We start from the raw sequence: 26,394 nt of genomic DNA, 5'->3' as shown, positions 1-26,394 counted from the left end.
CGCGGCAAGCGCGCAGGCCGGGGGAATGGAGCATGGGGAGGGCTGGGGGGACCCTCAGGCGGCCTCAAGGGGGACCGCCCTCTTCTCCTCCGAGACCTGAATGGGCAGAGCCAGGGGAGCTTCCTCAGCCTCCCACACATCCCACCGCGTCATCCGCCTGGCGTAGGCACGACCGCGCCCAGGGCGGGCCCGCCAGGCTCTCAGCTGAGTGGCGGGGCTACATGCACTGTGCACCAGCTAGTGACTGGGGGCGCTTCCTCTCCCTAGCTGCTTCTGCCTCCCTGACAGGATTTCTGATTCCAATATTATCAAAGTACTAAACTGTCAAGGATTCAGGAGCAGTATCAGATATTTCCCATCTAATAAAATGCCTGATATCTTAGGGCCTGGATCTACAGCATTTGACTGCATACCCTATTCTCTATTGCATGCTGTATGGGCTGCCTTTCATTCTGCCTTGGTGCAGAATGTTGCCGTATTTATATGTCTTTTAACAGGGGTATGTCACTATCAGCTGTTTTTACAATGCTTTGGTGCTTGTATGAGGTTCCTCTTTTCTTTTAGATACCACAGCTATTCAGATTATAACACAAACTTGTAAAGAACTGAGGAGCAAATGCTGCAATCAGATAGAAGCAATGCTTCGGATGATAAATTACTTCCTTAAATTTCTTGTTATCACCTCACATTCTTAAGAAAGTTTACATACACCATGTGAAAAGAGTTCTAATTGTTATGTATAAAATGCACAGAATCCAGACATTTCAAGCATAGAATGTAATGGTTTTATAAATGGTGACCTCTCTTTTGTTTCACACAGTGCTACAGGCCAACTGCTACTTGCACAACAATTATTTAGTTTTGAGGTGAATAATGACTGAATTTCAGATTCTTCAGCATAATTAAATCCACAAAGCAGTTGTTGACAGAAGTGGATGGCTCCCATAGAGATATAACCACTGAACAGTGAAACTCTTTTCAGGGTAAAAACAGGTGCAAGTTACAAATTGCAGAATGTAGGAGAATGGCAATTTTCATGTCACTTAGTTAACTGTGACTCTCTATGACTGAATTGTGTACCATTTATACTGAAACTCAGCTGTGGCGACTGCATGGCTTCTCACATTTATACTTATTTTCCCATATCCAGTTTTTAATAACTCGTAATAGTGACGTTAATATTAAACTCTTATATCTATTTCAATTGTAAATCCAATAAAAAAAAAACTCAATCCCACAGAGCTAAATACTCAGGTTGTCAATATGTGTATATACAGGACAGCATACATTGCAAAGAGTACCTGTTTTATGAACACTGGCATTCTTGCACAGAGTAATGCATGGCCTTACATTGATTTGATATGTTCATATGAAACAACCACTCTGAAACCTATTAGCTACATCAGAGGGATTGAATACACCTCAGGACGACAACTGGCCCACATTGAGGTCCTTACTTAATGAAGGAAGTTTTTAATACAGACAGAAAAAATGTAAAAATAAGAGAAAGAAGAAGTGTGAGAAACAAATAGACCAGAAACTGAAAAGCTGTTTAGATTCAGCCACAGCCTTTTCCCCCTTTGAATTGCTAAACTCCAATGTATACCATAAACTGCTTTTGACATTACCCTCATTTTCAAAAGCTGCTTGCCATACACATTAGCAGAAGGGTGGGTTTGAGAAATACAAGTACAGCAATCTGTATAGATACATACATACACACACGCACACATATGCTTTTAAATATCCCAGAAAAACCAACAGAGACTGTAAGACCACTGGATGACAAATATATAAAACTAATACTAAAAGGCAGGCAGAGAAATTGAATAGAAGCCAAATAAATGCTTTATACTAGTCTTTGCTACAGACAATGTTGGTCAACTGAACCACAGTTTGAGGTTATAGCTAACAAAAGAAACAAATTTAGAAAGAAATTTAAAAAAATAATAACAGTGGCTAGATGTCAGTCACTGCTTCAATAATTCAAATGTTGATCTTTTTACTGAAAGCTTCCTTACTGGAAAAGTGGAGCCCTGTTCAATTGTTACAGTTTTGGCATTCCAGCCTCCCTTAATAAAGAGTCAGTGTGGTGTAGTGGTTAAGAGCAGTGGCTTGGAGCAGTGGACTCTAATCTGGAGAACTGGGTTTGATTCCCCACTCCTCAACATGAGCGGCGGAGGCTAATCTGGTGAACTGGATTTGTTTCCCCACTCCTACACATGAAGCCAGCTGGGTGTCCTTGGGCTAGTCACAGCTCTTAGAGCGCTTTCAGCCCCATCTACCTCACAGGGTGTCTGTTGTGGGGAGGGGAAGGGAAGGTGATTGTAAGCCTGTATGATTCTTCCTTAAATAGTAGAGAAAGTTGGCATATAAAAAATCTTCTTCTCTTTAATAGAAGATGCTGCTTCGGATCCTCACAGTGCATGTGCTCACCATTTTGTGTGAATAGGGCATTGCTTGTATTTTCCAAATACCTGGGTTTCCAATCACATGTACTGAAGTTGGAAAATATGTTCGCTGACCCCCCCCCCCCCAAAATAACCCAGAGACCACACTTACAGTTGAATCACCAAACTTGTAAAGACTGAACAGGCCTCAGAAAAGCAAAACCATGTTGTCGAGGAAATTACAGAGCCCCAGCAGAAGAGTAAGTGGTGCTTTACTTTTTCTATCCTTTCTTCTGGCTACCTTTCTTCTGGCTACAACACTATTCTTTGGAGCCTGCCTACCCCTTAAAAAAGGTTCTGGCAGCCACCAAAAATTAACTTTGTTCCCAGACAGGGAAGCATGACGGAGTACAGCAGCTGCATTTAAAACTGGGAGAGGCTCCATTGATAGTCAGGCTCGAAAGTGGCAGCTGAAGAAGAAAAGAACAACTATGGGGGTTTAAGGGGCACCCATCCAATGATCTCTTACTTGCATAGCTCTTCTATGTATTGACTGCCACTACAATCCTAAAATCACTTCTCTGGGAGTAGGCCCCATTGAGTAGACCTACTTAGGACTGTACTATAAATTTGTACTGCCATTCTAGAAAAGGAGTTATATTGTATGCAGTAGCCAGAACAAAAGAATGAAAAGTAACAATATATATGAGAAGTTTAGAAATATATTAAATTTGTACAAAAAAAAACCCCATATCTGAATGAAAAATCTATGTGTAAAATTATGTTGGCCGGATAATTAATTAGGAATTGCTTGAACTCATCCTCCTGTCCTTTTTATATATGCATTTATATTCAGTGAAAAATGGAAAAGAAAACTAAACAAAGATTCAAGTCCATACTGAACATTGCCCTCTTGTGGATGTATGCTACACAGTTTATTTTCTATCCTCGCAAATGTTTTTTAAAAGCATATTAAAAAGATAAAATTACAGTACTTTGGTTCAAGTTACCAGGGGTCATCACAAATGGTAATTTGAAGATTGTGGAGTGTATTTTGCTTAAGTTTTAAAAAAATACTAAAAACTTGAGAATCTTGAAACTCATTATTAATCATTAAGTCATAGTGATATCTATAAATCTAACGACCACAGGTTTTCTAAAGCAAGTAAAGACACGTCATGTCAAAAAACTGAAACACTTTTCAATCATGTAAAACTGAATAAAAATATTAAGTAACCCCGTGAAAATGGTCTGGTGATTCATATGTAACATCTTACAGCAACAATCTACTGAAGGTAAACGCCCTATGCTTACATTAACACTAAGCATAACATATGCAAAGCTGGCAGCAACATATAGAGCTGCAGTAAAATGTTCAGTACATGCTCAGAGATATTGTTACCCTAGGTCCTGGCAGCTGCATGTTTTTGAAAGCAAGAGGCAACAGCAACAGAAAAACCTGGCTATCAGAAAATGCCAACAGTAGACAAACCTGGCAGGTGTTGCTTTTTAATGGTGTGTGCCACACAAAAGTCCAATATATGTTCCCAAGATATAAATATTGTGTTCCAGAGGTACAAGCATAATTTAGATTAAGATGTCCTTTTTACTGTTATCATTTTGTAATTGCAACTATTTTAGCAAGTTGAAAATTCAAATAAAAATTCTAGTTCCAGCTTGGTGTACTAGTTAGACTAGGATCTGAGAGACCAACGTTCAAATCCCCACTTTGCCATGGAAGTTCACTGGGAAGCCTTTGTCCAGTCACTCTCTCAGCCTAAGCTACCTCACATGGTTGTTGGCAAGAGGATAAAATGGAAGAAGACAGAAAATATTGTTAGCAGCTTTGGGTCTCCAGTGGGGGGAAAGTGGGGTAGAAATATCTGAAAAAAATAAACAAGCGAAGATTTCAGCAGCTTCTGTAGTACAAAACAGTAAACTGAACTCCACAAGCTATTTGTGCAGTAGGTTGAATCATATACTTTGGAGTAGTATATGGGAGATCAAGATAGAGACAATATAAGGTATCCACTGGTGGTGGTGATGGTGATGGAAAGCGCTGTAAAGTTGCAGCTGACTTATGGTAACCCTATAGGGTTATCAAAACAAGAAACATTCAGAGGTGGTTTGCCATTGCCAGCCACTGTGTAGTAACCCTGGACTTCCTTGGTGGTCTCCCATCCAAGTATTAATCAGGGCAGAAGAAGAAGATAAAAAGTTGGTTTTTATAAGCCTACTGTCTCTACCCTTTGAGTAGAATCAAACCGGCTTACAATCTCCTTCCCTTCCTCTCCCTACAACAGACACCTAGTGAGGTACGTGGGGCTGAGAGAGTTCAGACTACCCCGAAGTCGCCCAGCTGGCTTCATGCGTAGGAGTGGGGAAACCAACCCAGTTCACTGGATTAGCATCCACCGCTCATGGGGAGGAGCGGGGGAATCAAATCCGGTTCTACAGATTAGAGTCCACTGCTCTTAACCACTATATCATGCTGGCTCTAAGACCCTGGTTAGCTTCCAAGATCTGACGAGATTGGGCTAGCCTGGATCATCCAGGTCAGGGCCAGTACATTTAACAAAAGCAGAAGCAGATGGCCGAGAACACAGAGTTATCTTCTAAGTAATGAAAACAAAATACTCTCATAGGCCAGAAGAATACTTGTGCACACTTCAAGCATGGCCAGGGCAACCAAAACCTTTTATTTCACAGCCACATGTGCTCTGCATATGCTCATTGTTTCCTTAGGTCCCAAAGAAAGGAGAAAAGGTAATACCACTACTTAGCATTGTTGTAGTTTTCCAGAGTCTTTCCTCTTTTGGGGATGGCCAAACAGGCCACAAAGGTACAGGCTGTTACCGCACTAGGTATTCCCAGCGATGTATCAAGAGTTTGGAAATGTTATAAAAAATTCTGTTCGCACTTACTTTGGCCCCTTGAGCTGTGAAGACGTCTTCCAAACATTTTTTAGCCGTGGTATCCAAAAACCCTTTTAAAGCGATGTTTTTTATAACATTTCCAAACTCTTGATACATCGCTGGGAATACCTAGTGCGATAACAGTCATTACACCATTCTCACTTCTTCCTTGTTGAGGCTATTATCAGTATTTAGAAGATACAATGCAAATCACATTTTAATTAACATCTTTATTACTCTTGTTAAAAAGCTGAAATAATTAAATAAGAGTTGGCTGAAATAACCAATCCACTTCCCACACCCCATCTTGCCCAATTGGGGTGGCATTTAAAAGGCAATAGGCTACTAGTATTGGAAGCCAAGCATAGCAAGAGATAAGATAAGAAAGAAGAAAAGGTTGAGTATGGAAGAAACAGAAGAAAATGACATATATGAAAAATGTGATGTACCACAAAGTTATGCAGAGCAGCAAATGGCTAACATATGAGTTGTGTGCACTATATATCTTCAAACCACACAATTTTCCTTTCTGCAATGTTAACTCAAATTTATGTTGCTGATGCACTAAAATCATATACTTCCTATGTGTAACCTTCAGTTTGCTCTACTTATGCTGTATTTTATTTGATAAATTCATGATGACAACATTTAGCCTTGGACTTACCCCGGCATTGGTCCACTTCCAGAAAGGCTGTAAACCTGACGAGGATTCAAAAGATACTGAAATTTTCTATAAATTCTGCAAGAGTTGAAACAAGGAATATTTAAGAGGTTTTATTAGCTAGTCAATTAAGCTTTTGCCTAATCTAAACTTAAATATTTTGAAACTGAACAAACTGAAGTGGTTAAAATTCACCCACTTATTATTGTGACCAGGATTTAGAACTGAAACCACAGTTTCACGTTTTTACAAAAAGCAATTATATGAACACATAAAGGCATATGGAATGGCTAGCCATAATCGCTGGACACAGAGGACCGCAGATCTACATTTATGAGAAAGGCCAGGGAGTCACATGAGATATCCAGTTTACATTTTTCTTCGGAAACTGACTGCTTTTGAAATATCAGTTTCAACATTCATTGGCCATGCAACACGGTGGGCTGCTATTAAGCGCACACATCCACAAGCCCCTTTGTGTGCTGAAGTACAAACTCTTGGGATCCTAGCCATGATTTTAATTAAAAACAACAACAGAGTATTTCAAACAAATAAGCGCCTAACTCGATGGGATGAAGATATGTTTGCTGTCTCATTCACATATAAAAAAAGAGGTTGGGAGTTCTAATTTTTGTAACAAGATATATGTATGACTGAAAGGAGCCAACCATTCTTCTGACTTGGGTGCTCCACATTCCATTGTTTCAAGCACTATTCTCATAATACGGGAAATTAAAAGAGGCTGGGGAGGGGGAGTGACTGAGATGATAAAGTGCAGCTAGTTAACCTGGGAAGGGAAAGGATATGTGAATGGGGCAAAGATGGAAATAACCAAACGTTGCTGGCATTCTTGCCTTCTGTCTCATCTTCTATGTGTGGTCTCTCTCTCTCTCTCTCTCTCTCACTCCCCCCTCCCCCCTACCTCTCCCTATGTTACTCATAGGTGAAGGTGATTTTAAAAATGTCTCTCCGCCATCCACTTCTGAGTTCAAGCAACATGCATCTTTTTTACTTTTATTTACTTATGTGCATCGTACTATGCTTGGAAATAGAAAAGATATGGAAACAGAAAAGACACGGCAAAATCAGTGTCATCCTGTCTATTGAAGTCAGTGGTCAGTTACAGCAGTAACTCTGCTTAGAACTTCACTGTACTTCTCTTATTTAAGCTGTGCCCATCTGTAAATTTGCCATATTGGAACAGTCTGATCATTTATCAAATGTTTATTGATGCCAGTCAAATCCTCAAGAAACACACACAAGCATTTTTCCTAGTCTGGAGGTGATCCAAAGACAAAAAGTCAATGCAGGGTGACTGACTTTGTCTTGTGGATGGATGAACTACTAGTATGATGATTACTAAACCAGACACCTGACAGGTGGACATGCTTGGAGTTTTAAAGCCCTGATGCTTTCCAAAAATTGCCAGTCATTATGTATTCTCTGTCCTTTTTTGAAGTGAAAAAAGTAATTAGCCTGATGATTTAGGCTGGTTTTTTTCTTTATTAAAAGTTATTGCCTTTGAAAAAAATCCACTGATATATTTAGAAAGTCAGTAGGACAACTAGCAAGAAAGGTTTGTCTTGATGAACCTGCAACCCAGTCAAACAATGACTAATTATCGTTATTATTACCGATAACACCAGGGGTGGGGAACCTCCGGCCCGCGGGCAGGATCCGGCCCGCGACATCATTGGCGGCGGCCCGCGGACTCCTGCAGAAGCCGCCGCCATTGCCGCCACTGGAGGGTGCGCAGATGGCCGGGCGAGTGGGGAACAGAAGCCAAGCGCCAGCACTCGGCATGGCCGGCGGCTTCTCCGGCACCCTCTGGGCCTGTGCGAGTGGAGGGGCGTGGCTGGCGGGTGGGCGCGAAGGAGGCTCTGCCCCACCCCGCTCACCTCTCACAAGCCTGAAGCTGTGCCCCACCGCCACATCCCCCCCTCACAAGTGGGTAGGAAGGAGCCCCCTCTCGGGTGAGGCCGGCCGGTAGCAACTACTTTTTTTTAAAAAGGCAGCAAAAGCCTGGAACATTAGGGGTGGGAAATGACAGCTGCAAACTGCTACCAGTGTGGGAGGGCAGTTTGAAAATCCACATCTTCCCATCTGCAACCTGCTTTGACTCCTATCTTTTCTGCAGGATTACAGAAAAACGGGGAAAGTCAGAAAGTGGATGACAACATTGCAATGTATTTAGTTGGTGCAAGGACTATGTCCGTGTTTGCGAACCTATGGCACGCGTGCCACTTCCTGCACGCGTAGCCCTCTCTGCCAGCACGCGCGGTTCCTTCAAGCCGCTGGCCTTTCTGGCTCTGCCCCGCCCCGGATGGGGGAGGCAGTAGCCCAGGGGTGGGGAACCTCCGACATCATTGGCGGTGGCCCCCAGACTCTCCCACAGAAGCCGCCGCCATTGCCGCCGCTGGAGCGTGCGTGGACGGCTAGGCGGGTGGGAGAGCGGGGAACAGAAGCCGAGCGCCCACACTCGGCATGGCCAGCGGCTTCTCCGGTGCCCTCTGGGCCTGTGCGGGTGGAGGGGCGTGGCTGGCAGGTGGGCGCGAAGGAGGCGCCCTCTGCCCCACCCCGCTAGCCTCTCACAAGCCTGCCGCCGCTGCGCCCCACCGCCGCATCCCCCCCTCAGGGCAGGCAGGCCGATTGGGAGATCCCCTCCAGGCTGGGGGCTTAGGGGCCTGGGCAAGCCAGGCAGACAGAGAGGGGCACTGAGCTAGGTTGGGCTCCCTCCCTCCTTCCCAGCCCCGTCCATAAGCAAAGGGCGCAGCGGCAGGGCTGGTGGCCGGTGAGCCGCAGGGCGGGAAGTTAGGCGGAGGCTCTGGGGTGCCTCCCTCCCCTCCCTCGCTGGCGGCGGGCCCGGCTTGGTGGGGGTAGCTGTCAGCGGGGCAGGATTTTTTTCTTTTCCCCTTCTTGTCCCCCTTCCCTTCTTCCCCCTTCACAGCTGGTGCCTGATTGGGGAAGGCTTCTGGGCCCTTGTCCATTCCCCCCTTCTCCCCTTGCATGCCTTCCTGCACGCCGCCCAGCTGGCTGGTGGCACTGAGCCACACCGCCGCATTGTTGGCCTTCCTTGGGCTGCTCTGCCTCTCCTGCCCCTTCACCCTTCCTCTCCCAGCTCCTTCTCCCTCACTCAGGACCTGCCCCAGCCCTCCACGGGTGTGTAGGAGCGGGGCAGGACACCGAGCCTCCGCAGGAAGGGAATGGTCTCCCAGCGCCCCATGCGCTGCGGGCTGTTCTGGGTGCACGCCCCCCACTTCTCTGCTGAGGGGGGAGGCGGGGGCCGTGTGTGTGTGTGTGCGTGTGTGTGTGTGAGAGAGAGAGAGAGAAAAGCGGGAAGGCTTTTCTGTCTGGACATTCATGCTGTCAGCGGGGCAGGACACCGAGCCTCCGCGGGAAGGGAAGGGTCTCCAGGCGCCCGTGCGCTGCAGGCTGTTCTGTGTGCTCCCCCCCCCCACTTCTCTGCTGCGGGCTGAGGGAGGAGGTGAGGCTGTGTGTGTGTGTGTGTGTGTGAGAGAGAGAGAGAGAGAGAGAGAGAGAGAGAGAGAAAGAAAGAAAGAGAGAAAGCAGGAGGGCTTTTCTGTCTCTGGCCATTCAAACATGGGAGGTTTTGCCTTGGATTTGCCATTCTGTAGATGCACATTTTCCTTATCCAAATTCTCAAAACTTATCAGTAAGTCCCCATGCAGAGTTTTGAGAATCCGGATGGGGAAAATGTGCATCTGGAGAGTGGCAAATCCAAGGCAAAACCTCCCATGCACAAATGGCCTCTTTCTTTCTCTGTCTCCCTCTGTCCTTCCCCCCCCTACTTTTCTTTCTCTCCTTCGCTCCATTTCTTTCTCCCTTTGTCTCTCTTTTTCTTTCTTTCTTTCTCTCCCTCCCTTCCCTTTCCCCCTCCCTTCCCTTCTTTCCTTCCTTCCTTCCTTCTTTCCCTCCAGTGGCTTCTCCAGCGCCCTCTGGGTCTGTGCGGGCGGAGGGGCGTGCAATCCTATTCCACCTTTGAAGTGCCCACAAGCCATCCTCCAAACACCTTTCCATTTGTCTTGATATGTAGAGAGAAAACACTAAGGAACTAGTTGCCAATCTCCAGGTATTAGCTGGAGATCTCCTGCTATTACAAGTGATCTCCAACCAATAGAGATCCGTTCCCCTGGAAAAAATTGCCACTTTGGAAATTGGACTCTATGGCACTGAAGTCCTTCCCCAAACCCCGCCCTCCTCAGGCGCCACCCCAAAAACCTCCCACTCATGGCAAAGAGGAACTTGGCAACCCTAGCCTCTCCCTCTGGGCCCCCCTCTGGGGGTGGTATTCAGGTTAAATTGCCGCATTGGCACTCAGCGATAAATAAGTGGGTTTTCGGTTGCAGTTTGGGCACTCGGTCTCTAAAAGGTTCGCCATCACTGGACTATGCTGAACTATTGAACTGCTGAACTCAGCTGCGCTGAACTGTGTTGAGCTTGACGCTCTGCTCCAGGCTCTGTCGTCTGTTTTTTCCTACTGGACTGTGGACTTTGGCCGTCCAACCACAGACTGGGGGTGGGGGTGGCTCTGGGTGGTTGGGAACTGTATATAAGTTGAGGTTTTTTGCAGTTAGCTTGCTCTCTCTTCCCTGTTAGCTCAATAAAGTGGTTGCTGTTGGAACTCTGTCTCTGGCCTTGTGTGTAACCTACACATACATAATAAACATTATGTGGATTTAAAAAAAAAAAATCCCTGTTCCAGTATGGGAACAAAGGTGGAGCAGAACAGCCATGTGGAAGCAGCCTGAGATGTACTTTGAACAACAATGTTAATTGAATTATATTACTGGTTTGTTTGTTTTTAAAGTATTGATGATATAGCCTCTTTTGATAGTGCAGTGGTAGCTTCTCTGCTCATACAATTTTAAGGAAATAAAATAAGATCCCTTGATTCCAAGTACGGTAGTTTTGGGTATTTCTGCAGTTTTCTTATAGCCCCGGTTTCAAAGAAGCCCATTTCAGATTTCCAATGCTTCTGCCCGCAATATTCAATCCCAGTTTCTATTCATCTTAGGCTTTCAAAGGACATCAGATAGAAGAGCTCATTTTATAACCATTCAGCTATCTTGTTCAGCTTGATAATTTTCTGGAGATATTGGGCATCTGAGTCTCTTGCTTGCTTCCTTAAGTAGTCCATTTATTTTCTAGCTGTCTTCCATCATGGAACACAAGATGGTGTTTGTGGGATCTCTAGGAGGTCTCCCGTACAGGGAGACCAGAGTCACACCTGATTCTCACCAGCAAGGTCACTACACCATGCACCCTACAATCCAATGCTGGAACCTCTTCTTCCTATGAGCAGAGGCCTTTTTCCAGAATGATGGTCAAATAATCTATAATGTACATATTGATTATAGTCCCAGTAAATTTCCATCACTAGTAATAGGTCCACTATGATTCAAAACTATTATTAAGTGTAATTCAAAAGTGAAAGACATGTTTACATATTTCTTAAGAATCAATAAAAGGAATTAGCCTCCTGAAAAAAATAGACACAAAAACTTCAACAAATCAGCCCATTTAAAGGAGAAGGATCACCAATGCAACACATACCTTTCTCCTTGTTTTCCACCACTTTTAGGGTTCACAAAAACTAGAAGTGGATGAGTATTTGGAACAGGAGTGATCTAAATAAAGAATACCACAGAAGCACGTCAATCCTTTTACTACAGTTACAGTGCATCCCTGAGAGTTCGGCATTCGGGGATGGTGGGGAAGAGGCACCGCTGTGGTCCTCTTCAAGTCACCCACTTCTGTGATAAAACCTGGGTGTCGATTTAAGCCCCAGGGGCGGGAGTGGTCGTAGGAGGGCAACCTTGTTGATAGCTTCAAGGAGCTTTGCATTCAACACTCCCATTGTAGCCTCCGCTGAGCATGTGTTTGGGATCCTAAAATCCCCCAGAGTGTTCTGGAATCTGGTACGATTCATGAGGCTCCTTGGGAGGACCATTTTAACCAGTGGGCCTACTGACATTACATTTTGGCTGTAATAAAATTAGGTGATTTTTCCCTAGTGGTTTTCTCCCGACAGGCGATCCAATGGCAGATTCTTGGACTTGGAGATCTACCATTTGTGATTTCTTTTAATACAGGTGTAGTCATAAGCCACATACATGTAGACTCTTCACTTTTCTGTAATTGAGGAAAGAAAGAACAGACCAGGACCCTGTTTTCCCCAGCTTGCAATCATCTGTTGGGTGGTGAAGGAAAGGAAGAAATATCTATGGATTGAGGAACATACGTTTCTGCATAGACGGTGTCATATTACAGCCTATATAAAAGACTGTCACACCTCTAATGCTTATCTAGATTTTTAATCAATTTTACTTATTTAGTCCAATTCCAGGGATGTTTGTCCTTGTAAATGAAACATAAACCAGTGGTTCTCATTGTGACAAAGATGGACTGCCTCTTGGATGTCCCTACAGATTCAGGTTAATTAATGAGGCTCATCCTAAGGTTATACATGATATATTACTTCCTCTAATTAGAAATAATAATCCTGATCATTATGCTGGTTAAGCTAGAGAGAAATAAGATGAATGTGCTTAACTATGATTAATAATAGTTGAACTTAAGTAGCAATCTCCTCTGCTACTGAGTTGCCTGCATAGTCCTACATGACAATGTTTTTGTTTGATACAGAGAGACAGAGAAATCTATGCAGATGAGTACTTCAAAGCTTCTTTCTTTTTAATACATACTATTCAAAGTTCTTAATAAAAATAGATAATAGAAAAATATTCAATTCCTCTCTTTCTATATTTAAGGGAGAGTGGTGGTAGATCACATCCAATTTTTTTAAAAAACGTTTCCCAAATTGCCAGAACTCAAAATGAAAATTAGTATTTAGGTTTGTTTTTGAAGTGTCATCATAACTTACTTCAATACAAATGTAAACTACATGCTTAAAGCACAGAAAGCACACTGCTCAAAATCCTCAGTCACTATTCTGCCATAGAAGTAAAGCCATATGTCACTGAACATTTATTTAATTAATATTATATTATCTCTCCCCCATGTTTCACCTACTGAAATAGATGCCAATATAAAGACCTTTGCAAGGTGAGCCCTGGTTTCATAGTCATTCCCATGTGTTGGATGCCACCAGTAGCTGATACAATCTAGAGCAGTGGTTCCCAAAGTGGGCAGTATCACTTCCTGGGGGGCGGTGGGATTATCTAGGGGGGCACTAAGTGGCAAGAGAGCAACAGGGGGCACTAGAGGTGGGCCCCTTCAACTGTGTTGTTCACTAATTTACAACAGATCGAGCTATGGCACCATGCTAGCAAATTTGGTGGAAATTTTTTCCCCAGACTTTGAAGAGCTGGTACCACTGGATCGAGTTCATCAGTTTTGTTGAATACATTTCAACTAAAAAGTTATAATTTGGTTTTGAATAGATGTGTAATTGTTACTGTTATGAAATTTTATTGTTATTATTTTATTTGGTGAGTCATGCAAACCCCTATTTTGAATGATGCTTTTTATAGGATAGGGGGCACTGGGGTTGAGTTTGTAGAACCAAAGGGGCAGTGGCCCGAAAAGTTTGGGGACCACTGATCTAGACATATATTTTCATCTCATATAAGCAACCACTCTTTTGCAACGGGGAAAGGGTTATTTTATTGGTATTTTTAGGAGTTCACCTCCATATCTTATCTAATTCAACAGCACACATCTCCAATATTCATCTAGACAGTAGAACCCACACAACTGTGGATACATGTTTACATCAAAAACAAAACAGCACTTGATAACCTTATTTTATTTTGGTTAAAATGTTCAAAATCTAAGCTGGAATGAAGTGTCTATCAGACTTTCTGAATAATGCCAATAGAGCTCTGTATGAATGCCAGGAAATTATTTGCCTTAGCACCTATTCTACTATTGGGTTTTTAAAAATAAACGTTCTACCAATTCTGAAAGCAGGCATGAAAATCTAATGCAGATAGTATTCCTCAAAAAGGAACAGGAGAATTTGCCAACTCTCTTTCATTGTGAAATGTTTATATCCTATAACAAAAAATCTCTTATTTGATGGTAGCACTCAAATTGATTTTCCCACATCTAACAGAAGACATACAGAACAAAAACCCCTCCTGGTGCATCAGTATAAGTGAAGTCAACACTAGGCAACTTATTTATTGAACCATTTATACCCTGCACAATAACTCTCAGCCAGTGGTTTCTGAAGCAGCTTATACAGAATTAACATGACTCACAATAAGTAATCAAGAATAAGAAACAAATAATGGTAGCTAGTGAGGAAAATATCCACTGCAAATATCACCAACAACTATAACAATAAAGGAAAAGTGGAAAAGAGACAGAGAAGACCATCCCTACAGTGATATGCACACTGACTGACAAAACATGAAATCCATAGAAACAGCAAATCAACAGTAACAGAACCACAAAATCAAAGGAATCAAATAATTTATACCCATTGCCCACAACTGGAAAGGCTAGGCACTGTGTGAGCAGGAAGTTCCTATATCTTGCTGACTTATACAAAGGCCCTATTCTAAATAATCATCTATTTTATCTCTGAGCATGGGGGCACACTGCAGTGTCTCTAGAAGATGTTACTGGTGGCCAAGAACACATGGGATACAAACCATCCTTTAAGCAGCCTGGTCCACAACTGTTTAAAGTTTTGAAGGTAATGATCAGCACTCTGAATTGTACATGGAAGCAAGCAGAAATCCAATGTAGCTCTGTCAATAATGGAGAGATGTGTCCCTGTAAATTGTGCCAGACATCAATCTTGCTTCCAAATTTTGCACTAAATTTTGCTTCTGAACAGTCTTCAAAGGCAGACCTATATAGAGTAGAACGTGATCCAGAAGATGTTATCTGGACCCTGGTTATAGGGTAGATGTTATCCAGATCCTGGTTAACTGTCGTCAGATTATGCTACCAAGAAAAGGCCACCAAAGTTGGGCAGAGGTACTATGTGACACAGAGAACTACACCTGCATTTGTAAGCCCAAATTAAATAATGCCCACAAATGGTGCTTTTTTTTTTAGAGAAATGCAAATGTCCCATATTACATGTTCTTGCAGCAAAATATATTGATTCACATCTGTAGAGATTGGGTATTAAGAATACTCTTTACTACAATGTTGATCTACAGTTATCTACTGTGATACAAGCGGTTGTATAAGTGTATAGTTCAGCAAGTGACCCTCTGTTCAACGACAAAGGGTTTTCATACAGTTCTAAGGCAGTGGTTCTCAAACTAATCAAACTAGGTGGGGGATGGGAGTACCCCAGGGGTCATGGAATGATTGATAAGGGGTGAGCTCCTTGCCATTAAGGAAGAAAGCAACATAGTGCTTCTGCTGGAAAAAACTTTGGAGCTTCAGTGTCCTTCCTTTCTCACAAGCTTGGGGGTGTCACTTGCAGGTTCTCCACACTGAGTCAACACTTCTGGGAGGCAGCAACAAATGTTCAGGTGACTATGTTTTTCTTCTACAAGAACTTGGTTACTTACGAAACACATATTCTGTTTCCTTTTGTGAATTTCCATCCACAACTGCATTTTTAGACTCTATTCCAGGGCTGAGGGGCTCCCCTCTGGGTAAGGAAAAGTCTCTGTCTGCTTCAGATGTTGGCACACATCCAGCAAGAAAGCCTGGGCTGCTTCAACTGCTCCTGTAACCCCTCATGTCTAACAGGTGCTAAATTGCCAGCCTATATTTTAGGGAATCGCCTCTTCCATTCTGCTCTGAATTTGTAAGGCAAAGTTTGGTACTGAAAATCAAACAATCATCAACACATTTTGGAGTTCCACACGAAATTTAAGTCATAATGGTCATTTGGTTACTCAAGTCTAAAAACAGCGATTCATTGCTGCGGCCTATAGTATCATGAAGTGAAACACGTAATTCATGTTCAAAACACTTTTTACCTGAGGACCTTTGTTTGGGCTAAACTCAAACTGATTCTGTGACAAGGGAAAACCTTATAAGAGTGGCTGGATGTACATTTAAAGTAATAAAACTAATAATACCTGAAGGCCTTGTCCATCTACAGTGACAGAGTTGGCTCGCTGCATCTTGTTCCGATCACTTAGTTTGTTCATTTGCTGAGAGCCACTCATTTCTTTTTTCATAGTTGCTTGCCGTTCCTAAAATGGAGGGTTGGGAGGGGCAGAACAGATTAATGTTATAAAACCCTGCTATGGTTAAAATGGAAAACACTTACTCTAGGATGACACATTCAAATACTGCTTCAGTGATAATGAGTTTAGTGATTGCAATCAAATCACTAAATGAAGCCCAACTTCACATACGTCTATTTATGTGTCTAGGCATAATGGTGGTTAGATAATAGATAGATGATAATTATTTTGTCACAATAAGTACTAATGTAATGGTGTGAAGTTGGTAATACAATGTGAGGCCATCTAACTGCACGATCAAGCTTCTTGAATAATAAGATTAATTAGAGGAGTTTTCACAGCTCTTGAAAATAAAATCTATGCAGTTCATAAAAGTCCTCAAAAGTTGGCTCACACAAATCTGGAATTTTCAAAAGGGTTTGGTACCTTGCAACTTCTTATTTGAAGAGTTTAAAACATGAGAATATAGTTAATTCCAAGATTGACTAAAAGCAAGTAGCATTCAAAGGAGTAAGTTCAGAATATTTTCCCCATGGCATTGCTTCAATAGCAGCACATCATGTGCAAATGCAGGTAAGGAATAACTTAATTGGGTGCAACCATATAGAAAGGCACTGGGCCAAATCCAAAGGTTATTTTTTGCCAAAAGAAAGCAGAAGTGAACTTTTTCAACTCTCCCCTCATGCTGCAGCCCATTAAACATTCTGAAAAGGCTGCTCTGGGGGACAGGGGTCCCTCCAGAAAAACTTGGTGGCAAACTGGGGATCTGCAGTAGAAAAATCAGCAAAAAAATCACCTTATCTTCTATTGTTATAAAATGACCGTTGGACTCAACCAGTTGTTTTTGAATAACTACATTTTGATTATGAGTATGTCCATCTCTTCCAGGTCTATTATCACATTCTCTGATAGTAAACTGGTTAGACCCCATGCCAAATATGAAAATCGTTACAAACAAGATGGAGGTTTCTGCATGCCCAGGGGAGTCTCCAGGCACTCAGAAAAACACTACTTCACTGCTACACTAGGGGTAAAAAGAGAAACAAACCCCCAAAATGAGACAGAGTTAGGAGTAAACATGCATACTGCCCTCCCTCTGACCCTTGGCAGCTGGGCTAAATAGAAACAAAAAGGTAAAGGTCCCCTGTGAAAGCACCGGGTCATTCCTGACCCATGGGGTGATGTCACATCCCGACGTTTCCAAGGCAGACTTTTGTTTGCGGGGTGGTGTGCCAGTGCCTTCCCCAGTCATCTTCCCTTTACCCCCAGCAAGCTGGGTACTAATTTCACCGACCTCGGAAGGATGGAAAGCTGAGTCAACCTTGAGCCAGCTACTTGAAACCGACTTCAGTCGGGATCAAACTCAGGTCGTGAGCAGAGCTTTTGACTGCAGTACCGCAGCTTAACACTCTGCGCCACGGGCCCCCTAAATAGAATAGAAACAAACCCCTTGAAAATTATCAGAAAATTTTGAAATTAAGGCAGGCCCTAGATAAGGATGCCCACTTTTGCCATTATTATTCAATGTGGCCTTAGAAGTACTAGCAACCAGAATAAGACAAGATGAGAAGATTGGTGGACTGAAAGTTGATGAAGAGGAATATAAATTAAAATGCTATGCTGATGATGTGGTCTTAACATTGGAGAATCCTACAGAGTCAATAGAACATCTTATGGAGGAAATAGAGAACTATGGCCGAGTATTGGGATATAGAATAAATAAAAATAAGACAAAGATCATTTTAGAGAATCTGGATAACTTGGAAAAACAGACCATACAGTCTTTAACAGGATGTGAGATAACAGAAGAACCGGTTAGATATCTTGGAATACACATCACTGGGGAAAATCTTACATTGTTAAAAGATAACTACCTTAAAACATGGTTGACAATACAGCAAGATTTAAAAAGATGGACAAAACTCAATTTATCGTGGATGGGGAGAATCGCAGTCATTAAGATGAACCTATTACCAAGATTGATATTTCTTTTTCAAATGCTTCCAATACAAATCGAGGACAAGTTGTTAAAAGAGTGGCAGAACAAATTAATAAATTTGTTTGGGTGGGAAAGAAACCAAGAATTAATTTTACAATAATGCAAGATGAAAAGAAAAGAGGTGGTCTTGCATTACCGAATATCAAGCTTTATCACCAAGCAGCAGCATTATCGTGGATTGAGGACTGGATAAAGAAACCAGATCAGACAAATCTGAACATTGAAAAGGGCATATGGAACAAAGGATTTCATTATTATTTATGGAAGGCTAAGAACTCAGAAATCTTTAGAGAGAAACATGTTATCAAAGATGGATTGATGAAGACATGGCTTAGAAATAAAAACAGATTAAGTCCAGCATCTCCACGGATAATGTCTCCCACAGATACATATCTAACCAAGGGAGAGAAGAATGTAGATATGGTGAAATATCAAGATATGCTAAATGAGCAAGGCGAAATAAGAAAGAATACTGAGTTTGAAGACTTAATTAGTAAAGATAAGGATCATATTTTGGGAAAAATCTATAAACTCTTACTTAAATTTGAAACAGAACAAGAACAAATTAAGACATGCATGATAAAATGCATGAAATTTTTTAAAAAGGAGGTAACTTTGCAGCAATGGGAAAGACTTTGGACAAAGTCAATTAAATTCACGGCAAGTAATAATCTACGTGAAAATTGGTACAAGCAATTTTTCAGATGGTTTATCACACCAGTGGACATTAAAAAAATGAATGAATCTTATGACAGTCAGTGTTGGAAATGTAAAGATAAAGATGGAACATATTTTCATTTGTGGTGGACATGTAAAAAAGTTAAGAAATTTTGAATACAAATTCATCAAGAAATGCAGAAAGTTTTAGGAATCAAATTCCCTCTGAACCCAGAAACTATGCTATTAGGAATTGAACCTGATAACTTGGATAGAAATCATGGACAATTATTTGGTTATTTGACAACAGCGGCCAGATTAGTACTGGCAGCATCCTGGAAACAGGATGATATCCCAGACTTGGAAAAATGGCATCAAAAAATGATGAATTTGTGGTGATGGTCAGACTGACCAGTTTGATAAAAGAGAAGACGACTGAAGACTTCCCCCCAAAAAATGGGAATGCTATTTTGAATATGTTAAACAGAAAAGATAGATTGTTAGAGATAAAGATTAGTTTATAAAACTTACTATATAGAACAAATTTATTTTTTTTAAAAACGAAGACTATAGGAATAATTTATAGGATATTTGAAATGAAGAAACAGTTTCCCCGGAGTACAAACTGTGTGAATGTGTGTAAATGTAATTTGTGTGTTTTTTTCTGAAAATGTTAATAAAATATCTTTTTTTTAAAAAGAAACAAACCCTTTGTAAATTTGCCTGTAAGACTCCAATTAGGAGGTGAAGAGAAAGTGTTTACTGTCTCTTTCCTTCCAAACCAATACCTTAGGAAGTATCCCTGCTGACCAGCTAAGGTGAAGATTGGGGCTCTCAACCCAGTTTATAGAACAGCCAGCCCTAGCCCCATAGGTCAGTTTCCTATGCAGTTGAAATTCACAACTTTAAGGGGCCACTTTCCCCATTCAGAAACATCAGTGAGGCTTTGAAATTCAGGACAAGCTGTAGCCACATAACAAAATCTTGTGGAGTGTTTTTATTTTGACATTTCTTAACCCCATAGCACAGGTTATACAGAAGGGACAGTGAATTTAAGGGGTAGGTAAGGACCAAGCTAAAAGCAATCTGCACCATTTTGCTGTTGGTGGCTGCTTTATTTATGTAAGAGAACCCTCACACGAAGGTCTGTGAGGTACACCATTGTTATTATCTCTTATTGCTGAAGTGAGGCTGAGAGAGAAACTTGTCTGAGGACACCTTGCAAATTTGTGACAGAAATGAGATCTGAATCAGGGAACTCACAGATCACAGTTCATTTTCTTAGGTACAATGTGGAGCCAACTGTTTGGATAACATACTATCAAATCCAGCTGTACCAGTTCATGACCACTGAGTTCGACTCCTCAACACAAGGCAGGCCCATTCAACGGTCAGTTTTCCCAAAGAACAGACCATCCACTGCAGACCGTTCAGCTGCTACGAAAATAACCATTGGATCGGGCTACAATCCTATGCCAACCTTGCCGGAAGCAGGATCTGTAGAACTTAAGAGAGTCGTTCCAGGAAACAAGCCTGGGATTCGGACACTAAAAAGTGAGGAAACATCAGAAGCTTGGGAAAGTCACATTTTACAGCTCATTCCTGAGCTTTGAGGCGGCCAGAGACGGAGTAGCCGAGGCACCACTGCACCACCTCCAAAGCCATTCCCTGGCTGTTTCAAGGCCTTAAAAAGCCTTTGTTTTATTTTTTTAAAAATGGGGAATTTTGCCTCATTGAAAACAGCAAGGCTGCACCAGCAAAAAGCTGGCATACACTGTTTCGGGGGGGGGGGTGTTCCCATCCCGAAAGGGGTCAAGAAGCTGCCTACTGGCACTCCGCCCCCTGGAGGACGGTGAATGTAAGTGTCCCATCTGGATGCCAGCAAGAGACCAAGCCGGTTTCCCTGGGTGGCGCTGTCATGGCAGCACCAGGAGGATGGTGTCTGGGGCCCCTGCCAGCGTCCAGGCCACCCTGGGCAGCATAAGTGACATGGGCCCAGAGCGCAGCCCTTTCCTGGCCTCCAAAGGACTTTCATCCTTCGGGGTCAGGAATGGTTTGCCCATGATAAGCAACCCCTTCCCCCAAGGCTTGTCTCAAAAACCATTTAGAATTTTTAAGCTTTCCTGACAAACACTTGGAAAAAACCTCAAGGGTTCTTTTGAGCATTTGATGGGAACATTCAAAAATTCAAATGGTTGATTCATGCCCCTCCCTATCAGCACACTCTGTCTTAAAAAAATAAATAAAAAAAATACTCCACCTCTTACCATTTTAAAAAATGGATGGAAGTAACCAGTGACAGGGAAAGCTTGCTACAGACAAATCACACATTGTCTGGCCTCTGAAATTGATGCTCTGAGCATACTCAGAAAGCAGAATTAGATCAAGCTGTGCATAACACAGTTGCAGTTTCTCTACCTCTCAGTACAATTCAAGAAGCAGATGCCATGATCCTTGGTAGGAAATAATACACTGAACATAATGCAGAGCAACATTTCCAGATACCAGGGAACGTAAGGACTGGTGGGTATCAAGTCCTCCCTGCCACCAATTGCTCCATTCCTAAAGGTAAGGGTTTTTTGCCTGCGACTGGACTGAAAAAAACCTAGAAGGGACGTTTAGTGAATCCTATTTCAAGCCACATGCCCCACAAATGGAGGGAAGTTTTTAAGGGGGGAGGAGTTATATTATGAGTCTGCAATTTGAAATTCATCAGCATTATTGATCACCTTTTGACCACAAATTAAAGAGCAATGGAAAAGTTTAGTTCAAGCAATCATATTGAGTTGGTAAAGCATATTAAAATTTAATCTATGGTTTCTAAACCCAGAATGTTTAGCTAACATTTATATTGTATAATTCCTTTGGGCCAATGTTTAGCTAACTTTTATGTCGTTTAGCTAACTGTTTTATTTTATAATTCTTTTGGGCCGAGTCAATAGCTTTTAGAAACAACCAGTTTTACAGCAAACAAATAAAACCTTTCTCCAGCTCATAAACAAAGACACAAAACTACAATCTCTTTCACTCCTGATGGCGGCTCTGAGTCTCCAACAGACTCATATAACAGGCAGAAATACAGTTGAGTACATCCATAATAAGGCTCTGTACCTGTGGAATTTCCTTCCTAACTTAAAATCACTGTGACTGTCCTATACTGCAGAGCCTACCTAAATGTTTTAACAACTTTCTCTTCTTGCTGTTGCATGACCACCAGGCCTCACCAGTTTTCAACAATGCTTGAACAGATGGTGGACGAAGTTTCCCTCAAACATAATTAATTACAACAGCAGACCCAAAAACAAGATTTCACTCCTTCAGTTTTTGAAGGCTTGTGTTCAAAGCCTTGCTCCCTGCTCCCAGGAAGACTAAAGGAACTTGTCAAGCAGAACTAGGAGGCAAGAAAGCTTGAGAGCCATTCTGCAGAAGCCACTGAAATGATCAAAAATGTTTTCTCCACTGATAATTTAGCACAGGTTTAAGGATTTAATTCAACTTTTTAAAGTAATAAAGTAACCAACATATGATATTCTACACCTTCAATAATAGTCTAAATTTCAGTTAGGTCTGAAAGTTGTGACATTTTCTTCTGTTAAATACGACAATGAAGGAAGAAACAAGGCAGACTGGTAGTGAACATTGCTTGTAAAACAAATATGGGTGTGGGGTGGTATCCCTAGTTTACCCCTTTCCATGCTCCTTTGTAAAAGCTGCTGTTAAAAGCTTTCCTACAGGCACAATCACAAGGAGAAGCAACCCCTGCGTTCTTGCTATTATTAAAGTGTAAGTAGTAACAACTTTAAGAGAAAGGTAAAGGGAAACAAAGGTAATTAAGCTGGTGTTGTGAAGATTCAGTGACAGTGTAGCATAGGAAACACCTTATCTGCAAGGAAAGATACTGGCAATTATTGTGAACTATTTTGCAGCTTTTAAATGGAGCCCGAAGTGAGGTAGAGTGGAGAAATTGGAGGGGAGGGCAATATTGTGTAAGGAATAGTGACAGACATTCCACTGCAATACTAAACAAGAAGGAAACAGAACACATATTCAAAGCACAGTCATGTGACAGATAAAAGGCCTCACAGAACTTCTGTCTGGAGCAATAAATGCATTTATATTTTCTTGAGTATACTCAGGGATTAACTAATGTAAAGCTCTTTTCATTGAGTTATTTTTCTGAATCCATTTGAGCGCTTTCCTTGGCTGCAACTTTTTTCTTCCTCCTTCCAATTTTGGAAAATTTGCTGCCATGAGACAAAAAACTGACAAAGAAAGGCAGACAATGGCTCCCCCTTTGTTTTGGTGGGATTTCCATTCCCTCTGATTTTTCTCTACCTGCTGATGCCGTCAGAATTCTCAACAGAGCTTTCACATCAGAGTACTCTGTATCACCAGGACCTCAGATCCATTTATCTGCTATGCCTCCTGCAACCCTTACAACAGGGATATACAAATGCAAGTAGCACTAAGGCTTCCATGGGAGCACACTTGTGCACTCATGCAATTTAATGAACTTTGCTAATGTGTCTCCCCAAATCTTTTAAAGTCACATATTAATTGAAGAAGTTGTTGCTACTAGAATTTCAGCAACTGATACCAAATTACTTCTACTTGGAATTGGTTTCTCAAGATCAGTACAGGTCTCAATGGTAATGTAATACCTAGTACATTCCTATTGATCTTAAGAACTCCCTTCCACACACTTGTAATCATGGGACAAGCCCAATATATACCTAGGAAACCTCCCTTAATATTATCACATAAACCCACCCACACATTTTTTTGTAATTTTCCAAGGAGTATTAAGCTATTGCATAATTTTTATCTATTTATTTAATTCATTTGTACCCTGCCGTTCTCTCCAATGAAGACCCAAAGTGGATTACATCATTCTCCTCTCCTTCATTTTATTCTCACAACAACACTGTGAGGTAGGTTAGGCTTAGAGCATGTGACTGGTCCAGGGGCACCCAGCCAGTTTCCATGGCATGAGTAGGGATTAGAACCTGGTTCTTCCAGACACTAGTCTAAGACTTTTAACCACTACACCACACTGGCTCTCTGGCATTCTGACAGGCACTAGCATAATGATTTTATAATGATTTTTCTGAATGCTTATGGAAGATAACAGGTTTCCGACAATAAATTGTTCCCCATTGGCCCTTCCTAAATCTTCATCCCAAGTTTTCATGTAACTCATATCTTTCTGGCAGGCTAGACGCAATTCATATATTTTTGACAGCATGCCCTTTGGGTTATTTCCACTTAAGAGTTTTCAATGTATTTGCTATTTCAAGAAAGCATATCTACTTGTCAGTAAGCCCAACATTTTTTAAAAAAAATTCCTGCACCGCTTTTGCATGTGTGGACTGCAACAGTGCAGAGCACCAGAAGGAACATTTCAGAACAGAGAAGTATGAAAACAAAAGCCTACGTCAAAGTTCCTTAGTAATTAAAATTAAGTATCTAATATGATTTTAACATAATTGAAAGATTGTCATGACATAAGAATAATCAAGTGACACATGGCATGGTTTGCAAAAGCAACAGCTAAGTAAAATCTCAGGGTGATTGAAGAATATTTTTATATCAATGTGCTGGTGAAGCTGACACCTACTGAAAATAAATATCATTGTGAAGTGCAGAAATTTATTTTCTAGGTGACATACATGTAATGATAATTTTATTAGCACATACTGAATGATTGACACAACCGTAATAATGTTGACTCATAGACACAGGCATGAAACAGACATGCTGAACAAAAGTTATTCAATAAAGCAATATTAAAAGTTAATATACATTATTAAAATCCAATACACATTTTAATGGCTTACATTGTTAATTTGTTCTATTCTTTAACCAACCTTTAAACTTTTTAAAATTCTTGGTCATTCCCAACAGGGATTTGGATGCCTATCTAATACAAGCTGATTTTGCATACACTACTTGTTATAGCCATTAGCGATGACAAAACAGATATACATCTGAGTGTTCAGCACCAATCTAGTTTTCCCTGAACAGGGACAGAATTCTTCTCATCCTCTGCCACTCTTGTTTCCTGCAGGAATCTTTGCAATATCATTCAAGTCCCAGAAACCAGGGGAAAGGCTTTTTTTATTCTTATTCAAAAGCCCTAAAAAGCTGCATCTTAATTATTCAATTAGACACCTATTGCCTACATTTGGGGGAAGAATTCCACCACAGCCAGAATCCAGGCTGCCACCTGTACTTCTAGATGGGTATTACTGAGGTGGATCCAGAACCTGTTTCTTTTGTTGTTCTGGGGCCATTCTAAAATACATGGAAGCTGGGTATAAGGCAATTTGAGATGTCTCTATGCCATACCACACCTTCTGGAGGCATGAGAACAGATAAGACAAGGCCTAGTATAATGAAGGGAAGTCATTTGACCTGCTCAGGTACTGTCCCTGTTTGCAGCAATGTCTCTGGGTTGCCAAGACCACCAACAACACATCAATAGCTCCAGTATAAATGAGGTGCAGAATAACTCAAGGGCATATGATAGGCTGCATCTTGTTTGCTTTAAGGCCTGTGCTGTTCCAAGGAAGCAAAGTACCACAATGGATTGTGGAATCCTTTGTGGATCCTATAATCTATTCTACTCCCTCTTCCACCAAAACTTTCAAAACAAAACACCCTTGTTCCATATATCCCTATTACCATGTGAAATGTACAGACATAGGACTAATCTTTATATAATACTTAAGATTACTGCTCACTGGGAAAGAAAATCTTTTAATCAGGTGTGCTTTCCTGCACACTATACACTACAGAGAAGATTGTGTTACCCTAAGTAGACAGTCTCCACTTTGTTTGGGGGAATTAGCTGAAGACAGAAAACAAAAGGGGGTAACTGGGATTGATAACCTATGTATACCAGGATAGTCTTCGGTGAAAACTCTCAAATTAGCAGGTGGTATAATTAATACTAGTTTTATTAAAGAATAAAAATAGTAAAGCAAGAAATATATTTTAAGCAATGAACAAAGCATACAAAAGATGACTAAGAGAAAAGGGAGGAAGTTGGATAGGGTTTTGGGGTGGGTGATAGTTACCAGTCTTGAAGGGACATCCAGGGAAAGCAGCGCTCAGAAGGAAAACGACCAGCGTTTCCAGGAGCAAAGGAAAGAGCTCACACGCAAGTGAGAGTATGGACACGGACACACACACACGCTATGAATGGCCAAGGACCAATATTTATACCTCAAAATGGGTCTGAGGTGGTATAAGGTAAGCTGGCAGGGAAGCCAGAGAGTAAGAATTGACTGCTTTTCTGGGGTTCTAACAAAAAGATAGGAAAGGCTTGATGAGTTATCAAGACCCAAGAGACTGCCTGGGCTATTCTCTTGAATACTGATTGATTGCTGGGATGGGTGCAGACAGGGTAAGTAATGGTCTGCTCGGAGTGTTGAATTAGCTAACCCTAGTGTTCAGCCAGGCACGCCTTAGGTCCAGGGGAAAAGTTCAGCTGCTAACCACCTTCTTGCCCAGGCTTGACACACAAGGTGGATCCCAAAGCCCTCTGAGAGGCGTCCATTTTGTGGGGAGCAGTGTCTTGCTCTTATGCCAGTCTTTGGCCCCCATGCCTCCATGACAA

General features: G+C 41.7%; 1 protein-coding gene across 2 annotated transcripts in view; it reads right to left on the bottom strand.

Moving 5' to 3' along the window:
* DGKB (diacylglycerol kinase beta) overlaps positions 1 to 26,394 on the bottom strand; it is a 283,351-nt gene that overhangs the window by 199,567 nt on the left and 57,390 nt on the right. For both annotated transcript variants that reach the window (XM_056856965.1, XM_056856966.1), the window contains 3 exons: positions 16,007 to 16,123; positions 11,541 to 11,614; positions 5,970 to 6,044 (listed from right to left, as the gene is read on the bottom strand). In XM_056856965.1, coding sequence (XP_056712943.1) covers positions 5,970 to 6,044; positions 11,541 to 11,614; positions 16,007 to 16,123 — 266 coding nt within the window. The remainder of the gene's footprint in view (positions 1 to 5,969; positions 6,045 to 11,540; positions 11,615 to 16,006; positions 16,124 to 26,394) is intronic.

The sequence above is a fragment of the Euleptes europaea genome, chromosome 11, assembly GCF_029931775.1.
Source record: "Euleptes europaea isolate rEulEur1 chromosome 11, rEulEur1.hap1, whole genome shotgun sequence".
Taxonomy (NCBI): Eukaryota; Metazoa; Chordata; class Lepidosauria; order Squamata; family Sphaerodactylidae; genus Euleptes; species Euleptes europaea.
This window is presented reverse-complemented; position numbering and strand designations above follow the sequence as displayed.